At 45.5% G+C, this 12449-nt stretch overlaps 5 protein-coding genes across 5 annotated transcripts; 3 read left to right on the top strand and 2 right to left on the bottom strand.

The window, feature by feature from the left end:
- Nucleotides 1-194: 194 nt before the first annotated feature.
- Nucleotides 195-3368, bottom strand: V865_003665 (uncharacterized protein; the record flags this gene model as incomplete). The annotated part of the gene is made up of 5 exons (XM_066227454.1): nt 195-1155; nt 1226-1742; nt 1807-2026; nt 2084-2617; nt 2736-3368. The coding sequence occupies 5 exons, from the start codon at nt 3366-3368 to the stop codon at nt 195-197; spliced, it is 2865 nt and encodes a 954-aa protein (XP_066083551.1).
- A 437-nt stretch (nt 3369-3805) lies between these two features.
- V865_003666 (uncharacterized protein) lies at nt 3806-6166 on the top strand (the record flags this gene model as incomplete). Its single annotated transcript, XM_066227455.1, has 1 exon — nt 3806-6166. One exon carries the CDS (start codon nt 3806-3808, stop codon nt 6164-6166), a length of 2361 nt encoding a protein of 786 aa, XP_066083552.1.
- Nucleotides 6167-6553: 387 nt separating this feature from the next.
- Nucleotides 6554-8645, top strand: V865_003667 (pre-mRNA-processing protein 45; the record flags this gene model as incomplete). Its single annotated transcript, XM_066227456.1, has 6 exons — nt 6554-6570; nt 6635-6809; nt 6877-6918; nt 6992-7106; nt 7177-8074; nt 8153-8645. The coding sequence occupies 6 exons, from the start codon at nt 6554-6556 to the stop codon at nt 8643-8645; spliced, it is 1740 nt and encodes a 579-aa protein (XP_066083553.1).
- A 2013-nt stretch (nt 8646-10658) lies between these two features.
- On the top strand, nt 10659-10943 carry V865_003668 (uncharacterized protein; the record flags this gene model as incomplete). The annotated part of the gene is made up of 1 exon (XM_066227457.1): nt 10659-10943. The coding sequence occupies one exon, from the start codon at nt 10659-10661 to the stop codon at nt 10941-10943; it is 285 nt and encodes a 94-aa protein (XP_066083554.1).
- Nucleotides 10944-11089: 146 nt separating this feature from the next.
- V865_003669 (uncharacterized protein) lies at nt 11090-12305 on the bottom strand (the record flags this gene model as incomplete). The annotated part of the gene is made up of 5 exons (XM_066227458.1): nt 11090-11205; nt 11269-11328; nt 11389-11497; nt 11557-11922; nt 11979-12305. 5 exons carry the CDS (start codon nt 12303-12305, stop codon nt 11090-11092), a joined length of 978 nt encoding a protein of 325 aa, XP_066083555.1.
- Between the last annotated feature and the right edge of the window lie 144 nt (nt 12306-12449).

The following is a 12449-nucleotide window of genomic DNA, read 5'->3' on the forward strand; positions in this document are numbered from 1 at the left end:
CAATCGATGGTGATCCATCTTAGTGATTTATTTTCCGAGGAGATGCATATGATATGATGAGTTTTGTCAATCTACATGTAAGAAGAATATAAGAAATACACAGCATGAGGCAAGGTGAGGAACATAATACTCGAGGAAAACAGTCCTTTGCATTTCCAGCATAATTCGATTGATACTGTAAAGATTCACTTGTTCTACCTCTTCACATCTTCAGCAGCGTCCTGCCAACTACTCGAACTTCCACTTCCACTCGCACTAGTCGTGGCCGCCGCCTCCTTCATTTTCCCTTTCTCATCGGGTGACCCAGCTTCAGCTTCAGGATCATCCTTGTACTCTGTTTCCGGCACTGTTCGACTTCCATGTCCATGTCCATGTTCTTCACCATCATCTTCTAAGAAATCATCATGATATCTCAACCCAGTCGTCTCATCTCCACTCTCATCATCTTCACTATCGCTAGGTCCATCTCCAAACGCATCATATAACTCTTTCGATCCGGCAGCTCCACCTGCTCCACCTGCACCTGACCCTCTACCGAATTTCTTCTTGGTTTTCTGGAGTAATCCCATGGGTACATCCTCAGATTCACCGACAGGTTCATAAGCTCCTCTAGCACCTTCACCATTATTCGATAATCCGAACAAGTTCCTGTTCCTCCTTCTCGATCTATAATAGAAGAATCCACCGATGCCAACTCCAGATAAAAGGATAATCATACCTGCTCCAGCTATCCAAGTTGAATTGGCCGATAGACTCGTTATACCGCTAAAGAAACCTTCATCCGCATCTGCATCACTAACTCCAGTAGGTTCCGTCCAGCCTTCTTCATTCCCATCACTAGCGGTTGAAGTAGGTTCAGATTGTTGTTTCGTAGTAGACACTAAACCGGGTTTGGTAGCTTCTCCAGTAGCGTCTCCGTGATCCCCTGGAAGATGATCGGTAGGTTTGGGTTTCTGAGTGGTAGTTGCATATGGGTCCGATCCGGTTTGTTCTTGATCTGGTTGACCTTCTTCTGCAGGTGCCCATAATGTAGTTTTGGAAGCGTCAATAGCTTCTCCCCATAATTGCAGGGACCAAGCAACGAATCGACCAGTCTTATCGGGATTAGATTGATCTTTCACTTTGATAGTCCATGTTCCTACTGGGTCTTCTTCCCTACAAGGGTGAAACAAAGGACATCGTAAGTTTCCAATTCAGTGTTAACAGAGTTTTGTGAGTCACTTACCAGTGTTTCAACGACATAAACTTCCAACCGGGGAATCCAGAGTCGGCGTCATCAAATCTCCTAGGTCTAGCTAATACACTAACAACTCCATTTGGACTTGTGATTTCCGCTTCTACGTCACCTCGTCTTTGGTGGTCTATCCAAACGCGAACAGTGATGTGTTCTAATCTTTCTAGGTTGGAGTCTTTCAGCATGGCCTTGGTCACTTCGAACGTTGACAGTATACCTTCCTCCGTGATGAATGATCCAGTAGGTACGACGACAGGTTCAGGATTGGGAGTAGTTTCATTTTGGTTCGAAGGTTGATCTTCTGCGCCTGTCGATGGTGAAGTTGATCCTTCGTCTGGGCTAGCCACGACGGTCGAATCCTCTTGGCGAGGCTCAGCAGTCGATGTTGCTGGAGCATCGGTAGTCGGTAGATAGACGGCAGGAGAGTCAAACCATGCCTGTGGCTTGACCAAATTCCACTTTTCAGCGGCTTCCACAAATAGACCTGCATCGATTCGGCCATAACCATCTACGAAACAGTCCAGGTATTAGCACGATCAGACGCGGGGTGATCAATCATAAGTTTAACATACATTTGTAACTGTACATTCGACCGGCAGCAGTCTTCTCCCAATCTGGATCATCCTTGTTGAAGAATACTGCATTTCGTACCGAGAGATGTTGGAAATCCCTCCAAGTGAGTTCCGGTCGGACTGACAGGGCGAGAGCGAATACCCCTACAGCCAATGGTGCAGCAGCGGAGGTACCACCATGGGTATGAGCACATTTATTCTGTCCGACATCGGTTGTGTGCTACGTACATCATGACTTGTTAGCTGAGGTTCTATCGAAGAATGGGTAGCTACTCACAATATGATCACCACTTCCTGAACTTGGAGCAACGAACATCATGGCCGAGCACATCTCCGAATAATAAGGATGTAATCCTTTCCTATCTACTGCTCCGACCGTTACTGAGAAAATCGAATTGGTGTATCCATCGAAATTACATTGATCATCTGCTCCACCACCATTACCAGCTGCAAAGACGAATATCGATCCTTTACCATCTCGTCCTTTTTGTACACCGTTGACCATCGCTTTGAGAATGACACCTTCCGGAGCTTCCATTGATTTACCATCATCTGGTGGACCCCATGAACAAGAGAATATATCGTTTAGCTGATATCCGTAATTCAAGGCTGCCGCTTCATCCGCATCTGATATTGGAGCTGAAAGAATTCGGACACCAGCTATCTTAGATCGGTAAGATACTCCTACACCACATACGTCGTTGGGTACAGCTGCGATCTCCCCCGCGCATCGAGTACCATGTTGATCATCTGATAATCTCGGTAAAGGCAGTTCGGTGTGGTCGTTGAAATCGTATGAGCCCTCGGCGAACTGTCAATTCATACCAAATGTATTAAATATCCGTCAGTAAGCAGTAGCATTGAACGGGCTTAGAGCTCAGGCTTTATGGGTTTGTGAGAAACGATGTCAAGGACTGTTGTAAACTCACGAAATTATCCTTCAAGTCATCGCTATTCAGATCCAATCCATCATCAACAATAACAACATGTACACCTTCACCAGTTATCCCTCTACCCCAAAGTCCAGTAACGTTCAGTTCTATATCTTTCATATCTGTATTTATCAGATGCCACTGTTGGTCCAACATTGGATCTTTGAGCTGCAATTCATTTTGAGCATATAACAATTCCGTCGTATCGTCCCTCCCATCTAGTCCATGAGGGGACCGTTTAAATGGAAGATGTAATCTCTTCGAACGTTGTTTGAGTGTTAAAGGAGTCAAACTGCGTTTACTACTGTGACTGCTGGACAGAGATTCCCATCTTTTCAATATTGGGTCATTTTGTAGCAGATCTTTCTTAACTAGCGAGGACGAAGAACCTTCCCTACGGACCAGCCAGTAACCGTCTAGTTCTCCTATAGGTTCTACGAGCTCTACGCCCAGGTCAGATGATATGGAAGAAGCGATGGAAAGTGACGTGGAAGGATCCAGTTCTAGAGCGTAGTATGTGTGGGTATCGTATGATCGGGGATGTGGCGTTCGAGGCCGAAGGATAGCTTGCGTAGGGTTGATGAACAGTAGGGAGAGCAGCAAGCTCCACAGAAACGGGATGGATTGCATGTTGAGGGCTTGTCGGGGTGGACGAAGGGGGAAGGGAAGAGGAGCGGTGCTGGCAGGTGTAGAATTGCAGGAAGAACTGATCGACCTCGCGTTGCCCTATATTCTGCGCCTTTCGCTCGTTTGGCTTCTTTTGGGTGATGATCAGATTTTAGGGAGGGGACAGCCAGAGCCGTGCTTGAATTTGACTCTGTTGCTCTACTTTTACGATACTGTCAGATGGATCAGACTTGAGTAACTCCAAATCTGAACGATCAACGATAATCTCGCAGCTTGTAACATGTCTACGCGACTTAACCGAGAGAGACTCCACCGGATCACCGTGGGAAAGCAAACAGATGCCTATATCATGATAGTTTCAGTACTCAAGCATTCCTGGCCGAATCCAACTCAGATCAATCGCTATCACCTCCTGTAGCAGAGTCACCGAGTCACCCAAGATGAGTGCGAGTGCGAAGGGAGACGAGGATGAACTCACCACCCTCCTCAAACGACTCGCTACTCCTTCAAGCTCACTTGTCACTCTGTCCAGATCCGAAGTGTCGCTCTTAGCTAGATCACTCGTACCGTCGGCTACTCGTCAATCCCGTTCATTCGCATATCTTTGTCTATCCAAATTCTGCGACTCCACATCGCACCTTCCAGACTCGACGAAGGAATGCTCGACCGATCACATCTATTCAACATTCGAGCCATATCTTAGATCGACCTTTATTCCTGGAGTGAACCAGAGTGTAGAAGAATCGACCGAACCTGAATCATGTTTACCATTGACATACCTCTTATCGTCTCTCTTCCCTCTATCACCAGACGCAACTGTCAAGCTCCTCACTACACCGCTGGAAGATGCAGGTGATGGATTAGGTATATTACTGGAAGTTGCCGAATTACCTTCATCACTCCAAGTCGCCTTGGCCGATTTGCTTGCTGCTGCAGCGGGGACTAAATCCGGTAGACAGATGGTCCGGTCCAGAGCAATGGAGTGGTTGAAGGGAGCGATGGGTTACCAAGAAAAGAATCAAGAGTTGAGCGTGCTGTGCGCGGTAGCATTGAGTAAAATGAGTAGACAAGAGGAAGAAATGGTTCCTACACCTTCAGCTCAAGCCCCGGCTCAAGATGACAATAATGAATCAAGAGGTATAACGAATGAAGCTTTAGGTATGGACGACGAAAAGCTCTGTAGGCGATTAATGGGGTTTATCGTGAATTCTTCATCATCTACCAAACCTTCTTCAGCGATCTTATCTACCATAGAAGGTCTGGCAGTCCTCTCCCTCAAACCCAAGAACAAAAACACCCTGACTTCCTCCACCAAATTCCTCAAATCACTAATTAGCCTATCGCCAACGATATCACCTAAAGGCGGTAGTCTACCTGTAACGCCTCGAGGAAGTATGGACCTCACCGTACCACTTGATCAGATAAATACAGGAGTATGTTTCGGACTAAGTACGATCCTGGTCAATATGACCAACCCTCAAGTCCAACTTTCAGCGGAAGATCAACAAATTGCCAAATTACGTGCAATGGCTCTTTCAGCGAATAAGTCGAAGTTATCCAATAACACCGAAGATGAGGACGAAGAGAAATATGAGTCGGAAGAAGAAGTTAGGAAAAGGACGAAATCGGTTTTGAGATCTGGTGTGGTAGGGGCATTGAACGGATTGTATAGATCGGAAAGTACGAAAGTGAAAGAGAATTTAGGAAGGTTATGTAGGAATCTGGTGGAAGATCAGAATGATAGATTGTCATTTATTAGGGATGGTGGATTCAAAGTCTTATCGAATATCACGAGGGATTTACTCAATCTAGCTGTTAAACAATCCAATGGAGCTGGTGAAGAAATCGATGTGATTCCCTCGTTTCAAGCATTGGCTAAAATGATTATAACCACGCCACCCAATCTGTTGTTCCCTCCACCACATTTGACAACTTCGTTGAATTCGCTTACACCATTGTATCACCTACTGATACATCCATCTTCAAACTCTTTACAAAGGTTTGAATCGTTGATGGCTTTGACCAACATCGCTTCGATTGATCCATCAATTGCCAATCGCATCATTGCAGCTTCCGTCAAACCCCTCATCAAAACATCAGACTCATGGAAAGGTTCTGGATCAATCAAAGAGGATGAAGTGAGGATAATAGTGAAAGTGGAAGAACTGTTGCTGGACGAGAATAGTTTGATTCGAAGAGCGTCAACTCAACTGATATGTAATTTGATAAGCTGCGAACAAGGATACGAATATTTCTCAGGTGAAAATGAAAGCTCGAGCGAAAATTCGAGTAGTAGGGCGAAATCAAGATTAAATATACTGTTGATACTCATCGGGATAGATGATCTACAAACTCGTCTAGCAGCTGGTGGTGCTCTAGCTATAATTACCGAATCTCCAAATGCGTGCCGAATGATCTTAGATTTGAACGTAAACGAAACCAGTTCGACATCAACAACCACGACAGGAAGTAAATCGCCTTGGAGTAGAATATCGAAGATGCTTGAACCTGATTCGGAGGAAGAGGAATATGATGAAGATGGAGAGGTCATACCCGTTATTTCTTCCACTCCGGCTCTACCTAATCTCGAGATTGTACATAGAGGTGTTATCATCTTGTTCAACCTCATTACCTATACTGTAAAGTTGAAAGAGAATGAAAAGCAGACAGAGATGATCAGATTGGAAGAAGCGAAAGTTCAGGATAAGTTGATGGAGGTTCTGAGGTTGAAGGGAATGAGCGAGGATGTATTGATGCCTACGGTTGAGGCGCTGAAGTTGTTAAAAATGGCGAAGAAGTAGACGCTGGGACCCATTTGTAATTATATACCACGCATTAGTCTTATACCTCAATTGCTCCAACAGCGGATCACCTGTACCTCTGTGCGAATTGGCATACATCATGCACCGAAACGTATGCATATACAAATGATTTTCATCTGTGATACTCATTTCTAACTGTGTCATCACTGAAGCAGATGTGAAGGCCAGTGCCACAATGCGATAACACCGGCTTTCCCCGTCACACCAAGTGGTCTCCATCTTTGTTGTGACACCACTGATTGTATATGGTGGTATCTGTGCATTTGCCGCTCAACATCACTCAATTCTCTTGCAAACCAACGATATCATAAGGATAGACCAACTCAAACCTCGACTGCTTGACCAAACGCACAGCGCACCAACAAAATGGCAGCATTAGCACGGTAAGCTCTTTCTTTGTTCTTCCCCTTCGAGCTGGACGACTTGAGCTGACACATCTATCTGTAGTGCCCTTCCTACACCCCTCCACAACCCTATGCCAGAGTACGAAGATGTCCTGCCTTCTTCCTCATCTTCTTCATCGGCACTACCTGTAGGACCACAAATACCCAAATATGGCAGTAGAAAAGGATGGAAGCCCAAGACGGCGTTAGATTTCAATGGCGGTGGTGCTTATCCTGAGGTGAGTCAGTCCTCCTCCTCGGGTCTTGTGGATGGATCTTTATGCTGATTGGGTTCTGGGGGTGTAGTGTCATATTGCTCAGTATCCCTTAGATATGGGCAGAAAGAAGGTGAGTGTTCCTCAGATTTGTAATACAGGAAAAAGATATACGAAAAGCTGATTCATGTCTACTCCTTTTGTAGACCGGAACCGGAACTACATTAGCACTTCAAGTGGACCAAGATGGACTAGTGAGATACGATGCTATTGCTCAGCATGGACGAGCAGCCGGATCAAAGGTTCAGTCAAGTTTCAAAGGTCAGCTACCCATCCTTCATTGCGGTCAAGACATTAAAAGCTGATCTTTCTTTATCATGTCACGTTGCAGACCTTGTACCCCTTGCAAACCGTACGGACGTCTCAGAATCCGAGCGCGAGATGGAACGACCCGATGCTTCATCCATCAACGACACCGCCGAGCGAACTCGACTAGCTTTGGAGAGGATAACACATGGGAAAATCAAAGCTGCTCAACCTAAACATGTCCCAAAGACCAACAATGATGCCACATACATCCGTTATACGCCTGCCAACCAAGGTTCAGGTGAAGGTAAACAGCGTATCATCAAGATGACGGAAGTTCAAGAAGATCCATTGGAACCTGCTAGATTCAAGCATAAGAAAATCCCTCGAGGGCCTGCCGAACCTCCTCCACCAGTGTTACAATCTCCTCCTAGACCTGCTACCGCCCAAGATCAGAAAGATTGGATGATCCCACCCTGTATATCCAACTGGAAGAACAATAAGGGTTATACCGTACCGTTAGATAAGAGGTTGGCAGCTGATGGAAGGGGTTTACAAGATGTTCATATCAATGATAATTTCGCTAAATTCTCTGAAGCACTATATGTTGCTGATCGACATGCTAGAGAGGAAGTCAGAGCGAGAGCGCAGATGCAACAATTATTAGCTCAGAAGGAGAAAGCGCAGAAAGAAGAGAATTTGAGGTTGTTGGCTCAAAAAGCAAGAGAAGAAAGATCAGGTATCACTTCTTCTGCTCCGTCCGCTGGTGCGACTGCTCCACCGAAGGAATTGGGTATGGGATTGGGTGGATACGATTCTGCGAGTGAGGATGAGTCTGATGCAGATGAGGGTTCGGAGGAGGAGGAGGATGAAGAAGCTATAAGGGAGAGAGAACAGGTTAGAAACGAGAAGAGGAAGGAAAGAGAGAAGGAAATGAGGATGAGTAATATGGGTAGTGAGATGAGGACGAAAATGTTGGCTAGGTGAGTTATCGCTTGTAACACCTTTTATTATGCTGTGAAAAATATTCAACTGATATATATCTTTTTTCATGATTGCAGGGAAGCCAACAGAGATATATCCGAGAAGATTGCCCTAGGTCTCGCCAAACCTACCGCAGCCAAGGAAACCCTACTCGACTCTCGATTATTCAATCGAGAATCCCTATCTACCGGATTCGCCTCTGAAGATTCCTACAACCTGTACGACAAACCTTTATTCCAAGGATCTTCAGCTGCTGCTGCAATCTACAAGTCCGCAGGATCTGGTAAAGGCAATGACGAGTCTTATGGTGGAGGTACAGAAGAAGGTATCCGAAATGAATTGGAGAAAGATCGATTTAACTTGGGTAAAGCTACGAAAGGATTCGAAGGTGCCGATTCGTCCGAAGCTAGAGAAGGTCCGGTTCAATTCGAGAAAGATACGATTATCGCTTTGGATGGAACGTCCGATCCGTTCGGAGTGGAATCATTCATGAATGCCGCTAAGAAAGGTGGTAAGAGGGTGAATGAGGATAGGGATGAGGAGAGAAGGAAAAGAGCTAGAGATGATTAATCTCTCAAGATGGATCACTTTATTGTATTTTGTGCGGGATAGATTGGTCGGGTGTCTTTTGAGTAGATTCTGTTTACGATTTAGTGATTGTCAATCTGCATGTATTATCATTTTCACCTAACATAGCTTGACTTGGCTTGTCTTGACGGTAACATGAGAACATGGCGTATACATTGTATGCACTTTGGCGAAAGATCTTCATGCCATCACTGTTACATACATATACACATTGAGTAAGCTCACCTCGAAGGTAACGTGTGGGTGTCTTTCCCTTCTGGGAAGGGTTCACGTTGCTTTGTCGATATTCAATGTCAATCCACTAGATTTTTTAACAGTACGCACCATCATAATCATTTCTTTTCTCTGAGAAGTTGTGGGAGACCTACTGCCCCAATATCCACAAAAGCAACCAAATACTACAAAGGAGCTCTACGCCGTCATTTATTTCCCAGATCTCTTGTTCGTGTGAACAATTGCTGACAACTGACAATACTGTATCTCTCGAACGCTGCAAACATTTCCAGCTCAACTCCTTATTCGTTATTCGCCCAATTGATACTGTAAAAGTAACTACTGCCAGTCAGCTTTCAACATTCAATACACTGTAGATCGTCGTGATGGAAATGAACCAGAGTCGATTCTGTTCCGATCGTAACCCCTCTATACAGACGACAAATACAAAATGAGCCACGAAGAGGATAGTAGTGAACATACTGAGGAAAGTGATATGTTAGGTGATCAAATGCATATTGAACTCCTGATAGACATACCATCCCCCAAATATCCACGACAATTTCCCCTTGACAAGCAAGGCTCATTTTCTCGACGAACAGATCGAAAGCCTACGGGGATTGATGCAAACCCCCATCCTCATTCATCACGACCTACGATCAACGATGAGTTCGGGTACCTTATTCGTCCCCCACCGGACTGTAGTACATCCCGTTGTCGGATCGAGGTTGTCAACAATGGCAAATCGACCACTCGCATCTGTTGTGGAGAGCGTATTCTCGCCGTAAGTGATAGTTTCATTACCCACAGATACGACATTTCCGTTTTCATATGCGTACTCATGATACCAGCCTTTCCAATCAGGCCTTTCATAGTATGTGGTTCTTTGATACATTTTGCAGGTATCCCAGGCTGTTGCTCTGGGTTCATCCGCGGGACGAGTCAGGACTATCACTGATAGCCGGGATTGATTTCTACTGCTCCAGTTCATGATAGCTGCTTTCGAACGCTATAACAGATGACAGGAAGTAAAGACTCATTAGCTGTGGTATCATTGAGTCGTATTAACCAATTGACTTCACTTACATTACAAGAATTGTTGGTTGCTGGCTAACGTGATGTACGTGGGTAAGTTGAGTGTGTTATCTGTTGGAATTGACTATAACGGATACCACAATTATGCCTGATGTAAAAACCGGGAGGAACACCAGTCCTTCGTGTTCATTTGTCAGGGGTTTATATACCCCTCAAGATACACAGCAGGACAAGTACTTGTCTCATTGACTCGGCACAGCTTAGCGCGACCTGAGAGATGGCCGCTTCTCGCCTGCAAAGGATCTGCAGGGTGAAACAGTAGTGGGCAAGGGGTGGAAGTCAACTATATGGCCGGGCTGGCACTGGTCGATGATGCTTTGCCAGTGGAGAGCTCCCAGAAAGGGCGAATGGACGCACATGCTTGAGCTTCGATGCTAGGAGCGGGACCGGCGTCACTGAGATTTTGCTGAAAAGCTCACAGGCCGGACAAAAGGTAGGGCTAAACTGCATATGCCAAGTCTAAACAGCATGATGAGATCCTTTCTTCGGGTTCTTCGATGATCATCCTTACATCGAAAATGGCTTCTTTGCTAAGCTGTCAGCAGATTGTCATCCTTTTCAATACCAGCAAGTAGTAATTAAGTCATTCTCTGTTATAACCTTCTCAACTTGCCATCCCCACGGGCTTTTGCTACCTATAAACATCAACTCACTCACTGTCACCGATTTGTCCTCGCAACTCGCAAGATGTCTTCTGCTCAACCCGATAATAAAACGTCCACCACAGGCTCCAAGCCATATAACCCTTCCGCAGCACTGTACAAGATCTTAGCGGATTCCACAGCCGGATATGCCCCTCTCGACACAGCTGATCATGGGAGTGACCTGAACCCGACCAAGCCCGGAACCGATTACCAGTTTTCTCCCGGTTCGCAGAGTGCCACTGCGGCGAGTTTACAAGGATCCAAGGATACCTCTCAGCCTACCACTCAGAGCGATAGAGCTAATGCTCAAATTTCTGGTCTTTACTGAGCCTGTAATCCAGGCCATCACACCAGACCATAGCCAGCATTGACGATCTCCAATTTGCCTCATATGATATATATGCATATGCAATGCCGAATAACCGATCTATCCCCAGAGACTTTGAGACAGAGCATCACTGACGATGGTCAGTATCAGAACGCTCCTATACGTATGCCGCTGCCAAGCAGTGTCTCCCTCGATTTACCGCTGAAGACAGACTTCCAAAGTTCGTCTCGGACTTCCGGTAGATTCAGTATAGTCCTTGTTTCTGCGAAACAAATATTTAGCTTTGGTATATGACCAGTAGAAGTGTACTCAGAAGCAAACTCACTGCTGTCTTGATGACCTACATCAAGGAGTAATACGGTATCAGACGTGATCTTGATCGCTCCTACAGAATTGTCAGATATCAGCACCGAGTTCGTACAAAGCTTTGTTACTACTGACTGACCTTCCATCAGGAGTTTTCCAACTCTTGCCGGCGTACCGACAGCTATTGAGACTTTCTTATTCTGTAGATATTTGATCTGATCGGCAAGCTTAAAATGCTTCGCAAATAGCTATTCTCGGTACATTAGCTCAACTGGCAATGATGTAACGTCGCTGGATATCCACTCACTTTCGCGACTTCCCCATTCCCTTTCACATCCCTCACGCCCCTCACTACGTCTGCGCAACGCAGACCCGACAAGGCGAGTATGATCACCTGAGGTTGACCAACTACCAACTTCTTCTTTTCTAGAGGTTTCAGCAGACTTTCGATACGCTGTTGCAAAGGTTTGAAGGGATCCGTCTCGGATGTGGAAGATGTATAATCAGGAGGCGAGAGTAGATTCGATTCTGGGATAATTATATCGTCTAATTCGACTGAACTTGCTGATGGGTACGACTCGCGTATAGAGTTAAGTAAGATTGAGGATAGTTCGGAGGGAATTAGGTGAGTGAGAGACTTCTCTGCCGGTATACCAGATTCGTTCTGTCTTTTCTGCTCATAGAATGAGCTTTGACCGATGAACATCGTGAGGCAGACAGCTCACTTACTTTGGCTTTACGCTCCTTCTCTTTCTCCTTCTTCCGTTTCTTCTTATCGGCTTTTTTCGCTTCCTCGTTGTCCTCACCGTCATCCGCTTCTACCTCTTCAATCAAGCGCTTCTTGCCTTCGGCTATGGGACTCCTTACAATCTCGTCTTCTTCACCCTCTAATGGCGGTAATTCCCCATCTCCGTGTTCCGATATACCATCTTCTCCTTCGACTTCTGAACCACCTTCTTCGTCTGAGCCAGCAAGGAAATCAGGGTCGAGCTCTAAACCATCATCGAGATCGTCACCTCCTGTCTTTGGCGGTACCTTGGATGTTGTCTGCACCATTCTGTTCTGATTACTAAGTGAACGTAACATGTCACCAAGAGCACCTTGTTTACCTTCGATATTTTGGTGTTGGTGAATGCTGAAAATCAAAAATAAAATATCTGATCGACAGATTACCACGTGGGTCACTGCCTAACCTCCACT

The sequence above is a fragment of the Kwoniella europaea genome, chromosome 1 (assembly GCF_036810445.1).
Source record: "Kwoniella europaea PYCC6329 chromosome 1, complete sequence".
Classification (NCBI taxonomy): domain Eukaryota; kingdom Fungi; phylum Basidiomycota; class Tremellomycetes; order Tremellales; family Cryptococcaceae; genus Kwoniella; species Kwoniella europaea.